The sequence below is a fragment of the Camellia sinensis genome, chromosome 10 (assembly GCF_055761805.1).
Source record: "Camellia sinensis isolate YWXY chromosome 10, ASM5576180v1, whole genome shotgun sequence".
Taxonomy (NCBI): Eukaryota; Viridiplantae; Streptophyta; class Magnoliopsida; order Ericales; family Theaceae; genus Camellia; species Camellia sinensis.
Genome location: NC_138970.1, coordinates 23,373,784 through 23,391,257, shown reverse-complemented (window position 1 = coordinate 23,391,257; position 17,474 = coordinate 23,373,784). Strand labels below are relative to the sequence as shown.

Below are 17,474 nucleotides of genomic sequence, written 5' to 3'. Positions count from 1 at the left end.
ATGATTGTCTAATTTTCGATAAGTATTTGTGACATAAGTATGTTATCTGTTCCTAGTTCAGAGGTTCCTTATGGAACTAACAAGTTATCTGCACTCGGCTGGAGGTTCCTTTATGGAATTGACAAGTTATCCATTCCCCGTCCGAAGGTTCCTTTATGGAACTGACAAGTTATCCGTACCCGGCCGGAGGTTCCTTTATGGAACTGACAAATATGATCTTCGATACTCTCTATGTGATCTGTTAACGCTAACGGATGTACTATGTAAGATTAAGCATGAACTCTAATCTTTGTATATGCTCTGAACAAGAATACGAATATGAATCTGTCTTGGATATGAACTCTGGTTTTTGAATTGGTTTTAGGACATCATTCATTTAACCATTTGCTCTGTTATTATTCACTGGGCTCCCGTTCACTATTTATTTATTATGTATATAGGTGAGTAGGCTCGTGACCATGCTTAAGATGATGCCTGAAGAATTTTGTGTTTGTCAGCCACATTTTGCTTCTCCCAAGGAGGTTTTCGAATTAATTCAAGTCTCGTGGCCATGTTTTTGTGAATGCTTAAGACTTTTTTTCTTTTGGCTTACAAACAAACATTCATGTTTATATGTACATGGATGATATGAAACTACTGTACCTTATGACATCATATGTATGTGTATAAAATTTAAGATTATATGTCCCATGTATGTCTGCACATCTCGATGGACTATGTATGTTTTATATATCTACTTCTGTAGCCCCTAATCATATGATATTCTGTTATGATGCCTTGGGTAATCTAGGGATTACTGGCCGGTTACGACGCTAAACCTACAGGGGCGGGTTTGGGTCGTGACACATAGCCTCCTCAAAGGTTAATGGATCTGAATCTATATTCAAAGAAATCATTGTTTGTTTATAAAAAGATTTCCTAGTTCCTTCTACGAGGTAAATAATGAAATAAGAGCCAAATGCTTTTCAGTCCTAGCCCCCTTACTCTTCCTTAGCTCAATAGGCTCATTAGGTTCATTAGGCTCAATGGATTCATGTCGTTCACTTTCCTCTGCAGACATTAAAGGAGTTGATTCTTTTCTTTTTTTTTATTTATTTATTAGAATCCAATCTTGGAATGGTTGTGAAACGATTCTCATAAAATACCGCATCACGTGATTCAATGATGGTATTTGTTTCCACTAAACCATTGAGCTCTACTACCAGAAACCTATATGCTTTGCTATGTATAACATAGCTAAGGTATATGCATTCAATTCATTTTTTACCTAGTTTCTTCATTTTAGGTTCAGGCAATCTGACTATTGCTCTATAACTCCATGTTTTCAAGTAACCAAGATTAGGTTTCTTGTTTTTCCAAAGTTCATAAGGAGTAACATTTCTTCCCTTAAGAGGAATTCTATTGAGTATGTGACAGGCAGTAAGCAAAGCTTCACCCTAAAAATCAGAACTTAAATTGGAGTAAGAAAGCATAGCATTAATCATTTCTGTTAATGTCCTATTCCTTCTTTCAGCTACTCCATTTTGTTGTGGTGTGTAGGGTGCAGACTTCTCATGAATAATACCAACATTTTCACAATATTCTGGAAAATGGTATTCACCGTCTCTATCAGACCTAAGTCTCTTTATTTTGACACGATACTGATTTTCTACTTCTGTTTTAAAAATCTTGAATTTATCAAGCACATCATCTTTTGAATGCAAAAGAGAGATATGATAGTACTTGGAAAAATCATCAATGAATGTTACAAAATATTTCTTACCACCTCTAGTGGGGGTATTATGCATGTCACATACATCTCTATGCACAAGTTCAAGCATATATGTGCTTTTATCTACATTAAGAAATGGAATACAAGTAATTTTAGATTGCACACAAAATTTATATTTTTCAAACATATCAATATCATACTTAGGAATTAAATCTAAATTAACCATATCATGCATTTTCCTAGTATTAACATGACCTAAATGAGCATGCGATAAAGAAAGACAATCAACAATATAAGCAAAAACAGATGTATTATTGATAACATTAAGTTTGAACATTCCCTGATACATGTAGTCCTTTCCAACAAAGATCCCACCCTTAGGCAGGACAAATTTGTCCTTCTCAAATATTAACTTGAAACCATACTTATTAAGCAGGCTTCCAGATACAAGGTTTTTCCTAACATCAAGTACATGATGAACATCATTAAAATTTAAGACTTTTCTAGATATAAACTTTAGACCCACCGTCCTTTTGCCTTTGATAGCAGCAGTTGAAGAGTTGCCCATGTAGAGAACTGTTCCATCACTCACTTGTTCATAAGTAATGAAACGGCTTTTGTCGTTACCGACGTGCCTTGTTGTTCTTGAGTCAATTCACTAGTCACCAGCATCTTCGAGCATGTTCACCTCAGACATAACAACCGCAAACTTGTTCTTGGCATTTGATACTTTTGGCTTCTTCTTGTATGATCGACATTCATTTCTAAAGTGCCCTAACTTGCCACAATGCCAGCAAGCACCTTTCATCTTCTTAGCATCTTTCTCAGGTTGGGGGTCATGCTTACGCGTTTTTTGGTTGAACCTCTTGCCATCATCCACCATGTGAATCTTGGAAGTCTAAGCCAATTGGTTTTCTTTACTTTCAAGAAGTCTTGACTCTTTCTCAACTTGAAGGCGTTGAGCCAATTCCTCTAAAGTTAGATCTTCTTTTTTGTGTTTCAGAGTTTTTTTTTTTTTTTTTTTTAAATCCTTCAAAGAAGATGGCAATTTATTTATTATAAATGAAACTACAATAGATTCATTTATGTTCATATTCTTTTGTTGAAATTGACTCAAAATATATTAGATCTCATGGAATTGTTCCATAATGGGCTTTGTATTAATCATAGTAAAACACATAAAATTACTAATAAGAAATTTCTTACTTGTGGCATCCTCGATGAGATACTTTGACTGTAAAATGTCTTATAGTTGCTTTGTCGTTTCCAGATGTTGATACACATCAAACAAAGAGTCTGACAGCGCATTCAGAATGTGTCATCGACAAATATAGTCGTCATTCTCCCATTTGGTTCCGGTATGATTTTGCTTCATAGTCTCATCTTCTTGCTCCACTAGATAAGGGGTAGTTAGCACACAGACCACTTTGAGAGTACTAAGCAAAAAGTGCATATTCTTTTGCTAGCGTCGGAAATTTTCGCTATCAAACTGGTTAAGCTTCATGAAATCTTGAGTCATTTTCTGAATAGACATCGCCATATTTACATTTTGTCTTTAGAATGTTGGAACAATTTGTCTTGAACTTTTCATTTGGTGGTCTTTGGGTCTTAAAAACTTGGCGATGATCTTGTCTACGTTAAATAGAAATTTAGTGCTTCAAATCGCGTTACTTAGTCGCTTTCCTAAAGACAATATTTGCACCCACCAAAGGTGTACAAGGGGTTACAGCAAATTTGTCTCTAGGATAAAATGAAGCCTGATCTAAAGATCAAGTCCATCGGAAAAATGCGCCATCAAACGCCACACAGTCCACTGCCCATGCCACGTGCGTGTGTGCAGATAGTGCAAAGCACCATTCCTGCGATGTAGGTGCATACACACTAACTTTCATTTCACAATTCCATATTCAGAGGAATATTCTGTGTAGCACTTTATTAAGTGCTTCATATTTTTCTCTCTTTCCGATGTGGGACAAAGCCCCCAAGCTTATTTCAAGTTTTTCAAAGAAAAACAATGAAGGTTTTGAAAACATTCAAAAATTAAACTATACATTTTAAAAATCATTTTGAAAACAACAATGATTCATCCCACTAAAAACATCACCACTAATAGCACTAATGCATTAAAAAAGTTTTTTAAAAAAAAAACAACAATGATTCATCCCCCCTTTTCCCCCACCCTCTTTGACCCCCTCTCTCTCATTGGTTACATTTTCTTTTTCTTTTTTTTCCTGCTCCTCCAATCACCACCCGCCACGTGGCAAAGGGGGGTGAGGGGGTGACCCCCAAAAGGGGGTCCTAAGCATTATTCAAAAAAAAATACAACTCCAAGACCAAAACATCACATCATTAATGGCGGAACCCACTGCCACCTAATTAGTGGGAGCACTAGCTAGTGCTCCCAAGCATTTTTCTTTTGAAAATTCCCCAACATACTAACATGAGTACGGATTAATGTGAATATTTATTAAAATATTTTTATTTTTTATTTTTTATTTTTAACATTTTTGTTTACTTTTTGGTAAAATGACAACTTGACATAAATGGCACTTGGGATAAGAAATTTATTTAATACTCAAAAATATTGTTAAGAACACAAGAGTGAGATAAAAGGGTAGGCGTAAGTGTCACATGGGAATCACATGGAACCATACATTATGTATTCTTATCTCGTATTTGTATTTTTTTCTATGAAACATATCTTTCGTTCCTAGACTTATTGAAAATATATATATGTTATCTTATCTCAATTTTTATTTGATTTAAATAATAAAACTTGCATTTAAATATTATAAAATATTACTTCAAAACTACCAAATATTTTCTCCTTAACCCAATAGGCATATGATGCTTGTTAGTCAAAATGGCTAATGTGACTCACTTTTTTCAACTCCAATGCACTAGGCATATGCTTAGGCATTTTGGCTCAGCTCACATTCACTAGCTACATGTAGCTAGCCTTCAAGGCTAGGCAAAATGTATTTAATCATTAAGATTATTTCCCTCCATCTTTGTTGCTGACGTGGCATTCTATAAAGTTAATAGTATTTGGATGAATAGCTAAAATAAAGAGTATGGTTGGGGTAAAAACATGAAATCGTTGATAGGCAAAATAAAATGTATACTTTATAGTAATATTTAGATAGGTAAAATGCCTACTACCATTGGAGATGCTCAGCCAGCCACTAGTTCCAAACACGCTAAACCAAAAGGAAAATACTAAAAGGTCCATGCATCTTATGATTAAAAAGAAAAAATTACATAATTTTAATTTTTTAAGGTATAATTAAAAAAAATTCATAATTAAACACAACATAAGACATAATTAAAAAACCCATGAGTCATAATTAAAATAATATCATAACTAAAGAAGAAAATTGATCATAACTAAAAAAGAAAATTACATAACTAAAAATACATATAATACACCATTTTCAAAGGGATATATACTAAAATTTCCCAAATTAAAAAGTGAACTACATCAATTAAAGCTGCTCAAAAACATGGTAAATAAAACATACACATACAAAACACATAAGTATTATGTATTGTATTATTGTATAGTGAGAAATCTCAAAGCTTCTTGATGAAATCTATGATCTCCCCAATCAGACGATCAACACTAGCTCTCGTCTTGGGGTCAACATCAACGGCTATCTTGTTCAAATAGTAGCTATGTCCCATTCCTTCTTCAAACAAAATCTTCACTTCCTTTCCTGCCTTTTTCATTTCCTCACCATACTCCAATTCCGAGTCCCGAAGCAAGTCCATCTCAGCCACCACCACCATCATCGGCGGCAGCTTCAGCTCCGCTAGTGGTGGTGCTGCCGGACCCATCGGGCACGTAATCGGGTGGTCTTTAGTGCTACCAATTGGTAATCCTAAAGTCAAAAATTTATTTATCATCTGACGTGTTAACATTGGTGAATCAGGTAAATTCAAAAAAGATTTACTTGGCTTGGCTCGGATGAAGCCGGGGTGTATTGCTATCCCACCAGCTATCTTAGCCAGCTTGGAGTCAATGGCTCCGACTCTAGCTCCAACTCGGGCTGCTACTTCATGTACTAGATTTCCACCCGTGCTATCACCCACTAGAAAAATACGGCTAAAATTAGCGTAACTCTCAAGCCATGGCTCGGATGAGTTGCCTTCAGCAACGGCACAAAGCCATAGGTAAGCTGAGTAGGCATCATCACATGCGGCCGGGACTCGGTTCTCAGGACCAAGCCGAAGATAGACTGACACACAAACGGCTCGAGCAGATCGCACAAGCCTAGTGTAGAAATGGTAGTACAAATACCAATCGGCTTGAGTAATGCAAAAGCCGCCACCATGGAAATGGAGAAACAGGGGTAGCTTATTCTCATCCGGGATATCACTATTCCTCTCTGGGACATATATCCGGACTGCAAGGCCGCTGTTTGGATCAATTGTTACGTCGCGAATTGCGACCCCATCAATGAATTCTTCGTGAGGAGGGACTGGTTTCACCATGAACTCGAGTTCTGGGGGTCCGGTCCACTTGCGGTCAACCGTGCCGTCATGGAAGACCCTAAGCCAGCCGGAAACCTCCTCAACAACCTTCTTGGTATAAGCCATGGCTGCCCTTATGAGTTCGAACACTTTGCTTATGAGTGCTTTCTTTATAGTGAGTTTTGATGTAATTTTCTTCTACTAATAGAGCATTATAGACTTGGAATTTATTTAGTCCACTTTAATAATGTGGTGAAAGAAATGTTGGACTAGACATCTGATAAAGCAAAACACACTAAGAAAGTGAGACCAAAGTGTCCATTAACTTGGTTTGCCCTACCAGAAAAAATGCAAAGATGTGACCAGAAAATAAATTGGAGAACACTACTTCTTTGGAGGAAAAATTATTTTTTGGCTGAATGATAATGTTATAAAACAATCTCAATCATTTATTTACGTAAGTTTTATGCATAAGATTGTTTTGTAATATTGTCACACAAGTGGAATTTACATAAATATATAATTAAGATTATTTTGCATATTGTCATGTTAATGGGAAACAATAAATAATGGGACAAATTTCTATCAAATCTCTTTGTAGAAAACGGGAGGTGTTGTTAGGGGCCGTGGACCCATCATGAGTCTCACTTAAAGATCTAAACCGTTATTATGTTAGATTATCTATGTAGATTAATTTTTTTTTTTAAATTATAGTGATCTAATAATTATAACTCAAGATTTTATCAAATTTGAATGCAAAATAATAATAATAATAATAACCTATTTTTAAAAATCATCTTTATTAACAAATATTGTCAAAACATATGATTACAATTATTAAAATAATTCAAATTTGTAATTTTTACACGTATAATAAAATAAAATAAATAATCCAAATCGTTAAAATGAAATATCACGAGAGTCAACTTTGTGGTGGACTAGGTCTAAATTCACTTTTATAGTATAGTAGGAATGGATATCTTTCTCATTAAAATACATAGATAAAGTGAAAAAGCATTCCTAGATTCCTAAGAACAATGGTGCCGTTTCATGTGTAGGTTGAAAAGTTGATAATTAGAAAATGAAACTTAAAAGAATCTTTTTTTTGGTTTTTAAATAATTAAATTTTTTTAATTTATTTAAATTATTTTTATCTAAAAAATTATAAACATAAATTATATTAAATAATCTGACATAGATTCTTAAATTAAAATAAAATATAATCATTTCTTATAATCCACGCTAAACATGAACCTATCAACTGTTTTATGGTTGTTGAACTTTGATTTTAAATGCGGCTCATCTCACATCTGGAGCAACTTCTTATTCACGGTCATTAGATGAGAGATCTTTCTCCGACTCACAAGTTGGCCACTAACAAAAGTAGTAACCATTTAATTATAAAAAAATCAATGGTCACGATGAAATTTTAAAAACTTTAAAAGGATAATTAAGTACTATCGTTTGACATGAATTTTTTTAGTCAACTGTTTTGTATTAGAATTTTTTTAGCTTGACTTTTTTAATTTTATTTGGTTTTTGTTTTGAGAGTTTTTTAACTTTTGTGAGGAAAACAAATGTAATAATTATGGATAAAAAATAATATTTTGTCTTATTAACTTTTACGGTCAATTTTGTCTTTTTGTAATTATTTAGTCCCAAAAGATTTGCCAAACCAGGGCTAAATTTAACCAATTACAAAAAATTTTAAAACTTGACTTGTTGACTTATTTTAGTTAATTTTAAATAAAACTAATTGAGTTTATTTAACTTTTAAACTTAGGTTATTCATAAATATGATTCAAATGTGGAATACATAGTGATCAAAGTCCAAGCATATTCAAAACAATTATAGTTTGATTAATTAAATGTGAAAATCCTGTTTTATGACTTGATGTGGGCAAAGTCTTTCATTCCATCATAATTTTCAATAAGAGAAAATAAAAGAGTAAATATTAATAAGTGTTAATAGTCGGACTTAATTCTCATTAAATCTTATTGAAAATAAATCTTAATAATATCGTCGCTAAAAATAATTTTTTATGATAATTTTTTTTTGCATGTGTAGCTAAAAATTGATAATTAGTGATTTTTTTTTTGTCACAATTTTTATAACTTATCACTAAAACTTACTATTAGTGATATCTTTTTTTGTAACGAATTTTTTAAACTGTTGCTAAAAGTTAAAAATTTGTGATAATTTTTTTAAATTGTTGCTAAAATTTATAATTAGTAACATTTTTGGTGATAAAATTTTCAAACAATTGCTGAAAATTAATAATTAGTGACGTTTTTAATATTATTTGATGAAAAACGCCATTAATTATCATAGAACTAATTGAATAATAAGTCCATCTATTAAAACTTATACGTAAGTCTCTCAAAATAAAATTCTAGTTTGTTGCATCAATGAATGGATTTTCAGTTTTAGTTATTAAGGCATTATCTAAAAACTTCACTTTTTAATTTATCTTTTATTAAAAGGGAGATTTACCCATAAATCCCAAAATTTAAACTTATGAACCATTTGATCCCATTTTTATTCTACTAAACCCTTTAGTCCTGGATAATTGTGAGGGACAGAATTACCCTCATTTGAACGTTATTAGTAAGATACGGCTTGTTAGGCGTAAATTGGCTGTGGCGCGTGTGTGTCTCACGTGAGGAATTACTGAATCGATGTGAGGTGTGTTGAATGTGATACATTGTCAGGGTGTCACACAATGACAAAACGCTGTAAGGGCTTTTTTTTTTGGGTTGGGTCTGTGTGTTTGGGGGTTAACACAAGGCCCACAACACAATTTGGAAGGGGTTTCAATTGTGACTGATTGGACACCCACATACCCACAACCTGTTCAAGGTTAACCCGTTATGTCCATCCATATTCACATAGTCGTTTTGGTCTCCCATTCTATACTGTATGAAACCCTACATGTGTGATTGCCAGCAATTTCGTTATTCCGTTTGATCAAATACGCCGTTGCCATATTTGATTGTAGAAAGGATTACGTTTGGGAGGCTGATTGGATCGGTATTGCTGGTGTTTTGTTTTGTTTGTCGATCGAACGGTGTGACGTTGCAAAAAGTGGAAGATAAAGGAACCCTAGTTCGCATAATCCTTCATCGGTGCTCTGACATAGTTCTTTCATGGACGGGATGGGTATGTTTCGTAACCTTGTTTTTGGTATTTGTGTTTGTTAGTGTGGTACATTGGATTTATGTATTTTCCCTGTCGATTTCGTTTATTTTGTTTAGTAATGGTTATGATTCATTCAAGTATGTTGTTGGTTATTGTGTTTGGCTAAGTTGTTTGGGTTTTGGTGTGTGTGTTTGTTGTTGGGTTTGGTTGGGTGGTTAGTTGTGTTTGTGGGGGTAAGGGGTCAAAGAAAGTGATTAAGGGGGACAATTTTGTTGGGGACCACACGTAGTGGTCAAAACAATGGGTGGAGCTAAGTTGTGTGGTGTTTTTGTCTGTGTGTTGTGGTCCTGTGGTGGAGGTTGTGGGCCATGGTTCGACTATTTGAGGGTGGGGTATGTTTGTTTTTGGTTTTTTTGGGGTTGTGTGTCGGTTGTTGTGTGGATATAATTCGTAGGTGGTGTTTGCTGTGGTTTGGTTGGCTGTTTGTATGGGGAATTAATTGGAAATAACATTGGGAAGTGGGGTTGATGGTTGGGGCCACATATGATGATGAACAGACCATTGGGGTGGGGTTTTGTTTGTGGGGGAGGTTCTGGTTTTTTCTGGTATGGGTTTGACTTGTGTGGGGTTTGACTTGTGTGGGGTTTGTTATTTCTATTATGTGTTGGTTTTTTTTTTTTTTCCTGTGTCGTTGTGGGTCACTACTTCCGTGGTGTGTGTGGGTGCTCTTTGTTGGGGTTTTGTTATCTGTCATGTTAGTTGCTTTTCTGGTGTGGTACTGTGGTGTTTCATGACAATGTAAGGCATGATAATGTAAGTGGGGTGTGTCTGTATGGGGTTTCTTGTTTGTGCAGTTGTTGTATTTTTTGTTGCAATGGTTTATTTGTGGTGTTGCAGATAGCAGTACGGTACGAAGTCCGTGGACTCGATCATGTGAGAAGCGAAAGGCTACGGAAGCATCTGGGTTGAAGGCACACAAAGTGGGTGTGAAAATGGAGGGACGCATCCTTTTCAAACAAACGAAAGTTGTGCATAATGCTGTGGGACGTAATGTGAGTAAGGGTAATGACTACCCACAGCGGCAGGTACACACTAGGATTAACTACCGGTCAAACGTTGCCGGTATAATCAAACTTGTTAGTTCGACAAAACTGAGGGAGGCACAAATGAATCAATTAAAGAGAATGCCATTTTGGATTATGATCAAGGCGATCCACGTCAACAATTTGAACCACAATGAATTTAGGAAGTGTGATGATCTGATTTCGAAGATTATAAGAACGTATGATCCGCGTGATAATGTGTTTCATATTGAAGGGGCCGGTGTCAAATTTGCTAGTAGCGATGTGAGACTAATTTTTGGTCTGCAATGCAAGAAATGATGTTTGGATTTATCTCCGAGTCAACGACTAGTGTCAGACTTCATTCAGCGTAGGTGCCGTGACACGTCGCGGTTGACATCGAAACTGGTGAAAAGTTTGCTTGCCGAAGCTGTTAATGGGTGGACCAAGCAAGATGAGGAAGATGTGGCAAAGCTTTTGGCATTGTACATGTGTGGCAAACTGTTTTTCGCAAACTCAGGTGAGACAATTAGTTAGGCATTTGTTCGGTATATGAACGACTTGGACACTGTTAGGATGTACGACTGGACTGGAGCAATAATGACACCACTGATGAAGCCAGTGAAGGAGTTTCATCGAATGCCATGGAAGGTGACAGGCTGTGTGGTTACGTTATTGGTATGTGAATGTTCAATTTAATTAGTTGTAGTAACACATACTTGTGCCAGATATATTAGTTTACTGATTTTTTATTTTCTTGTTATGTTTAGTATTGGATATGTGAACATTCGACAATAATTGAGCCGCAAACGGACAACATGTTCCCCAGATTCATGAAATGGGACATTGGGAAATTGTTGAGTAAAGCTCAAGTGGTTGATCTGTCCGGCCTAGTTAATTTTCAGGTATGTGTGTTGGGTGTGGTTGTTATTTGAAGGCTTATATTTGACTGTACGAACTTGTGTTGAGTTTGTTGTCATTCGTGATTGTAATATGTTTGTGTCTACGCAAGTTAAAGTAGACCGACTTAGGTCGTTCGAATATGAATGTGAAATGATGGGTGCGGATGTTGTTGTGTTCGAAAATGTTCAGTCAGATGTGGTTGATTGTGTTGGGGGTGATGATGCTTTTGTGGATGAACCTAAAGGTGATGGCATACACACTGAGGCTAAGATGCAAACAGACAACGTGGAATTTGGATTTGGCGATGTACGTGAGGAGTGCAGTTCGTGGGAAGGGCACAAACCTGACATGAAAGTTGGGGGGAATGGAACAGACGCGTTACATGGTTCCACATCTAGGAAGGACAATGAGGGGGTGAATGACAGCAAAGTGAATGAATATGGCAGTGCAATCGCAATACTGGAATTGGAGAATAAAAGAAAAAAGGAAATGATTGCATTGCTTGAGGAAGAAGTTGCTGGTCTGAAAAAGAAACTGGAGGCGCAAGCTATGAACATTGTAGGGGGGTTTGAGTGTGTGTTGGGAATTAAGAATGACAAGGTGGACAAGTTGAAGAAAGAAAATATCGAATTGCAGAGGAGTGTATTGGTGCTTGAGGATCAACTCGCTGATCGTGATGTGCACATGGTGACGCAAGCTTTTCGGGACGTAGGGGTGCGTCGTGACGGGGTTGGAGGTAGTGATGTAGGGGTTAGGGTTAGAGGTCAAGTTCTGTACGATGTGTCGCCGATTAGGGCCGGTATGGGGGGTGTGTATATGTGTAACCAGGCTGTGGGTCCGAATGCCGGATGCGTAGTTGTTGATTCGGATGGTGAGCAATGTGGGAGAAATGATACTGGCACTGTGAATGTGGATCTGTCTGATGTGGATGGGGGGGTAATTGTTTCTGGGGGGCAAACATCGTTTGTTTGTAACATTAAAAACAAAGTTAGACAGGAACGGAAATTGCCGGATTTCGAGTATCCCATCTTACATGGACATAATAAGAAGCCAGTCACAGACAGTTGCGTTGTGGTGCGAAATGATAATTATGTTAAGAATGACGGAGTTGTTGATGTGGACGTTGTGGTCGTAAAGGGCAATAAGTGGTCCGAGTTTGATATAAACAACAGGTTGGGGGTGTGGAAAATGATGACAGTGGAAGAAAAGTGTAGAATCAAGCAAGGTTATGATAGGCATGGTGATCGGTACGTATGTTTATTTTTAGATTTGTTATAACTTTTTGTCATGTAATTTTTTTCTGGGAACTGATAATTGTTGGTGTGTATAGGGCGATCATGTGAGAGGATGGTGAAGCTGGTGTTGTGGTGGACTTTAGTGATGTGAAGAACCTCATACGCTAGAGTAGCATTTGTGGAAATGTGAGACTGTAAATTTTTTGTAGAATAACTGTTTTTCGTTCACATGTGGGGAATGAACTCCTATGGTACAACATACGCAACGTAGGTGTTATGTGGATAGACGTTGTTTATTTGTTTATGTTTATTGGCAGGTGATTGATATGTATGTTGAGTTGCTTAAAAGAGAGCATGTGAGGATGTATGGCAATGACGAGTTGGCTAATAAGTCGTATTTTTTTAGTAGTGTCTGTCTGGTGAGTTGTGTAGTTATGTAGTGCACGTTGTTTGTTTTGTGTGGTTGTGTGGTGTGTTGATGTTTTCTATGTTTTGCAAGATATGGTAAAAAATGATGATATACATGCTATGGAGAAGTTTGTTCGTACGAATGTGTCTGCTGCGAGCGATTGTCGGTTCATCTACTATCCAATGTGTCACGATGGTCATTAGACCCTTGTAGTGTATGATACGGAAGATGGGACTTGGAAGCATTACAATCCGATGAGACAGCGTGGAGACAGAGCTGATGTACATCACAATGTTGCGACACTGCTGGTATGGTTTGTGACATTATAGTTTTGCATTTGTTTTGTGATTATGTAATTGTTTTGTGGGTTATGGTTTTTAAGAATGATTAATTGGTGTGTGTGAATTATGGCAGAAAGAACGTGTGACTAATGTGATGAAGCAAACTTTGCGTGAATTCGGGTTAGATGAGCAAAGCATACTGGTGAATTTCAGCAGCTCGCTGGAAGCTGTGACAAAGTGTCCGCAACAAAAATCGGGGACGTAAGTTAATTGTGTTTGCGTTTTGTTTGGGGGGACTGTATTGTGTAAGCTTGTGGGTACCGCGCGTTTGGCTGCTGACATGTAATAAGTTTTGTTTGTGCAGGCTCGATTGTGGGGTCATTGTGTGTGCTATTATGTGACAGTATGTGCATCGGTGTACCGTGGAACATTCGCTGCAAGGAACTGATTGCATCATACTACGTGCAAATATGGTTAAGGTGTTTGTGAACGATCCAGCACGTGGTTTGAAAGACTAGAAGCATGGTACTTAGGATGTAGGTCTTTTTTTTGTTTTTGACATCGTTAGAACAGAAGCATGATGATTAATTAGCTGACTACGAAGACAGTTCCATGATACACTGTTTGTTGGGTCATTGGTTTTTTTGGCTGACATCAGTATGGTAAATGTTGGAGTGTGGGTTTTTTGAAATGTAATTAAAATGGTGATGCAGTAATTTTTTTTTGTTGGAAAGGTATGGTTTTATTTGACAAGTGAAAATGTTTTGTTTTCGAATGGTACTTTTTCAGCTTGTTTTTATGTGGTGGTGCATGTTATGTATGCTGTTGATTAGAATATAGTGGTAGGTGACTGTATGGCGATGGTAATGTGTAATGTGTATGTTTGGTGTGGGAGGTGAATGTAAGGTGAAAGTAGGTTCGTATCCTATGGGTGTGCGAGTATTGTGACGGAAATCGTGTACTGTTGACAACATACGTGGCTGTTGTTGAAGTCGTACCGCTGGAATGTTTACGTATGACATGTTAACTATTTGAACATGTTAACAGCATCTACACAATAAGTGTGATAAAAAATGACAATATTGTTGGAACAAAAAAAATGTAATAAGTTGAAAAGTTATTCATGGTAACGGGGTATAAATTGTTCACCCGGTACTTACAAACTGGAAGTTGTAAATTGTTTGCAGTAAACTTGTCTGGCATACAAGACTACGTTATGGGTGTGGCATACCCAATTATTTAGATAGAAAGCAATTGAAATAAAACTGAAGTATGAAATTTGGATATCTGTGACTATGTGTGTGAAGCTAAATTGGTTCTTTGCACGTTGTGTGGTTGTGGTGACCCATGCGTTGACACCGGCCGCATCGAATTTGTTGCACTTCTTCACCTTGGGAAAGAATTCTTTTTTTTTTTGGTCGGCTTGGTGGTCGTTTGACTGACGGTGGTTGTATGACAAAATCCTCAGGATTGAATGCTGGTTTCTCAACAGTTGGAATGGGTTGTATATTTTGTTGGTATGAGTTTCAGTAAGCATTGACGTGGTAAAATTCGGCCACTAAAGCGTACAGGTCGAGTCCGCTGTTTCGGATAGCAACAACTGCATAAGAGCATGGAAATCCATTGATTTGCCACTTGAAATAGGAACATGTACGTTTGTCAACGTCAATCATGACGGATGAGAAAGAGTGGACCTTGAACACTGTATCGGTGGATTGGCTGACAAGCCATGCTCAGCCTTTATTGTACGCTTTGACCAAATGAGCTTCCATTTTTGGGAAAATAACACCGGGCCACGCTTGTGCTTTTATTCTGTGTTTCGCCATTTGACGCATAATCTTAACTCGAATGCTGTCAACCAGTTGAGTTATTGGTAGGTAGCGTGCTTCCCGTATCCACGAGTTAAACGATTCAATGGCATTGGAACTCATCTCACCGTGCTGTGAACCGCTGGTATTAGAAAAGTACAATATTAGTGAGGACGTACGCAAATGGCATGAAAATGTGATAAGTGTAAATATGTGACGTGCAGTATAAACAAAAAGGAAAAAGAAAGACTGAAATACATACCGGAAGTAAGCATTAGCCCAAAATTGAAGGGGTAAGTCTTTCAAGAACGCGGGAACCACCTTCCGTCCACATTTGGTAAATTCCTCGACGCATTGGGTGAATGAAGCCACAGTGGGTGCGTAAGCACAAGCCCGAAATTTTGTCAACATTCCAGCTCTATATGAAGTGTTGACATATCGCAACTTATGTTGCAAGTTACGTTACAAATGTTGTAGGCAAAATGCGCGATGGGCTGTGGGAAATATGATGGGTATTGATTCTAATAAGCCTGCATGACGGTCAGATACGAACGTAAGGGTCCTCTGACTATTGACAACATTTGCGAGATGTCCCAAGAACCATGCCCAGTTAGCGGTGTTTTCTGAATCAACAATTGCGATGGCTACAGAGAAGATACCTAGAAAGGGTTGTTGTGAGTTAGGTTTGCAGATATGTTGGTGGTGTGTTGGTGAGACCAACTAACATGTGAGTGAGTCAATGTACACTGAAATTATTATTGTACAACGAAAATGATTTGTGTCAACATTATAATAGTACCTTGATTTCCATCCTTCGCAGTAGCGGCTAGCAAGTGCCCCTTGAGTTTTCCCTTCAGAAAAGTCCCATCCAAGAATAGCAATGGCCGGTAATGATTGAACCCATCGATACATGCTTTGAATGATATGAAATACCTTATGAATCGGTTGTTGTGTTCATCACACTCAATATTGACGTAACTTCCAGGGTTGTTTTCAACGACAACGGAACTGTACCACCGCAATTGGTCGAACAAAATGGAGTGTGCACCAAACATCTCCCCCCGAGCTTTTTCAACACCTAGCCACGCAACCCGGTAGCTAACCTCTAATCCATAATCTTTTTTCAGGTCATAGACAACATCTGTGGGTCGCGTGAGTGGCTTGTCACGTACTCGATTTGAAATAACATCGGACACTAAATCTGAACCAACCCTGGGGTCTTTTGGGGTCCGAATAGCTACGCCACAGATGTGCTCCTTATTCCACTTGTGAAGGTAGAAAAATCTATTAGTATGCAAAACGCGTGCGTGTACCGACCACATGCATCCCTTCGATTCCCTCATCATGCATACAGCTGTGATCCACACAGAATCGTTTTTGACATATTTAAAACAGAAGCCACATTCGACAACATACTTGCGAAGAACACTTCGGAATTCATCCGCTCCACCTTCAAAACTTTGGCCAATACGTTGAATCCCGTTAGCCCATTGGGCAGACAAAAACACCTTGTCAACATGAGGGTAGAATTTGCCAATAAATCATCTTCGTCGTCCAAGTTCGACTCGTCAAACACATCGGTCGGCTGGCAATAAGCTCTCTATAATTAGTTGTTTGCATGGTGACCGTCTTGTGCACGTCGTACTTCAATTAATACATCAATGCATTGCAATTGAAAAGACCGTGCAAGACACACCATGTTGGCCACATCAACATCGTTCTGCAATATGAAATTGTTATAACCGGGCATCTTGAAGTAGAAACATGCATCGGCAGGTGTGAGCCCATCAAACTTGTCACACACACCACTGACCACGTCGTCAAATTGAAATGGGACTTGCAAATTAATAGCAACATTCACATTGTTGTAACAACATATTAGCATAATTCCATTGTCCATCCTCCTGCGAATGCGAACATATGATTCATGACGGGGATAGGAACAAAAAATAAAAATAAAAAACACTACGAAACAGGGCAACACACACACTTTAAAATATGACTCCCCACCCACAGTAAAACACATGTCCCTACATTACCCAAACAGAGCACATCCCATCAGGAAAACGTGGCAACATACAGAGTACATCCACACAATACACATTGCCGATGCATGTTTCTACGTTACCTAAACAGAGCACATCCCATCACAAAACACACACTTTAAAATATGACTCCTCACCCATAGTAAAACACATGTCCCTACGTTACCCAAACAGAGCACATCCTATTAGAAATTTTTTTAAAGAATAACACCACTAGCAAACCACACACCATTAAAAATGACGCCTCTAAAACGCATGTCCCTGTATTCCCCAGACAGAGCGAAGTTCCATAAATACCCAACAAACCAGCCACACTGTAGAACCATGATCGGCCAACATACAGAAACCACCCACAAACGTGAAACATGAAAAAAACACAGAACACAATGTAAATACCTACAATCCATAT

The 17,474-nt window shown here is 37.4% G+C and overlaps 1 protein-coding gene across 1 annotated transcript; it reads right to left on the bottom strand.

Annotated features, from left to right (window-relative positions):
• Positions 1–5,072: 5,072 nt before the first annotated feature.
• Positions 5,073–6,454, bottom strand: LOC114260140 (strigolactones hydrolase CXE15). Its single transcript, XM_028200195.2, has one exon. The coding sequence runs from the start codon at positions 6,308–6,310 to the stop codon at positions 5,285–5,287; it is 1,026 nt and encodes a 341-aa protein (XP_028055996.2). The 5' UTR covers positions 6,311–6,454; the 3' UTR covers positions 5,073–5,284.
• Between the last annotated feature and the right edge of the window lie 11,020 nt (positions 6,455–17,474).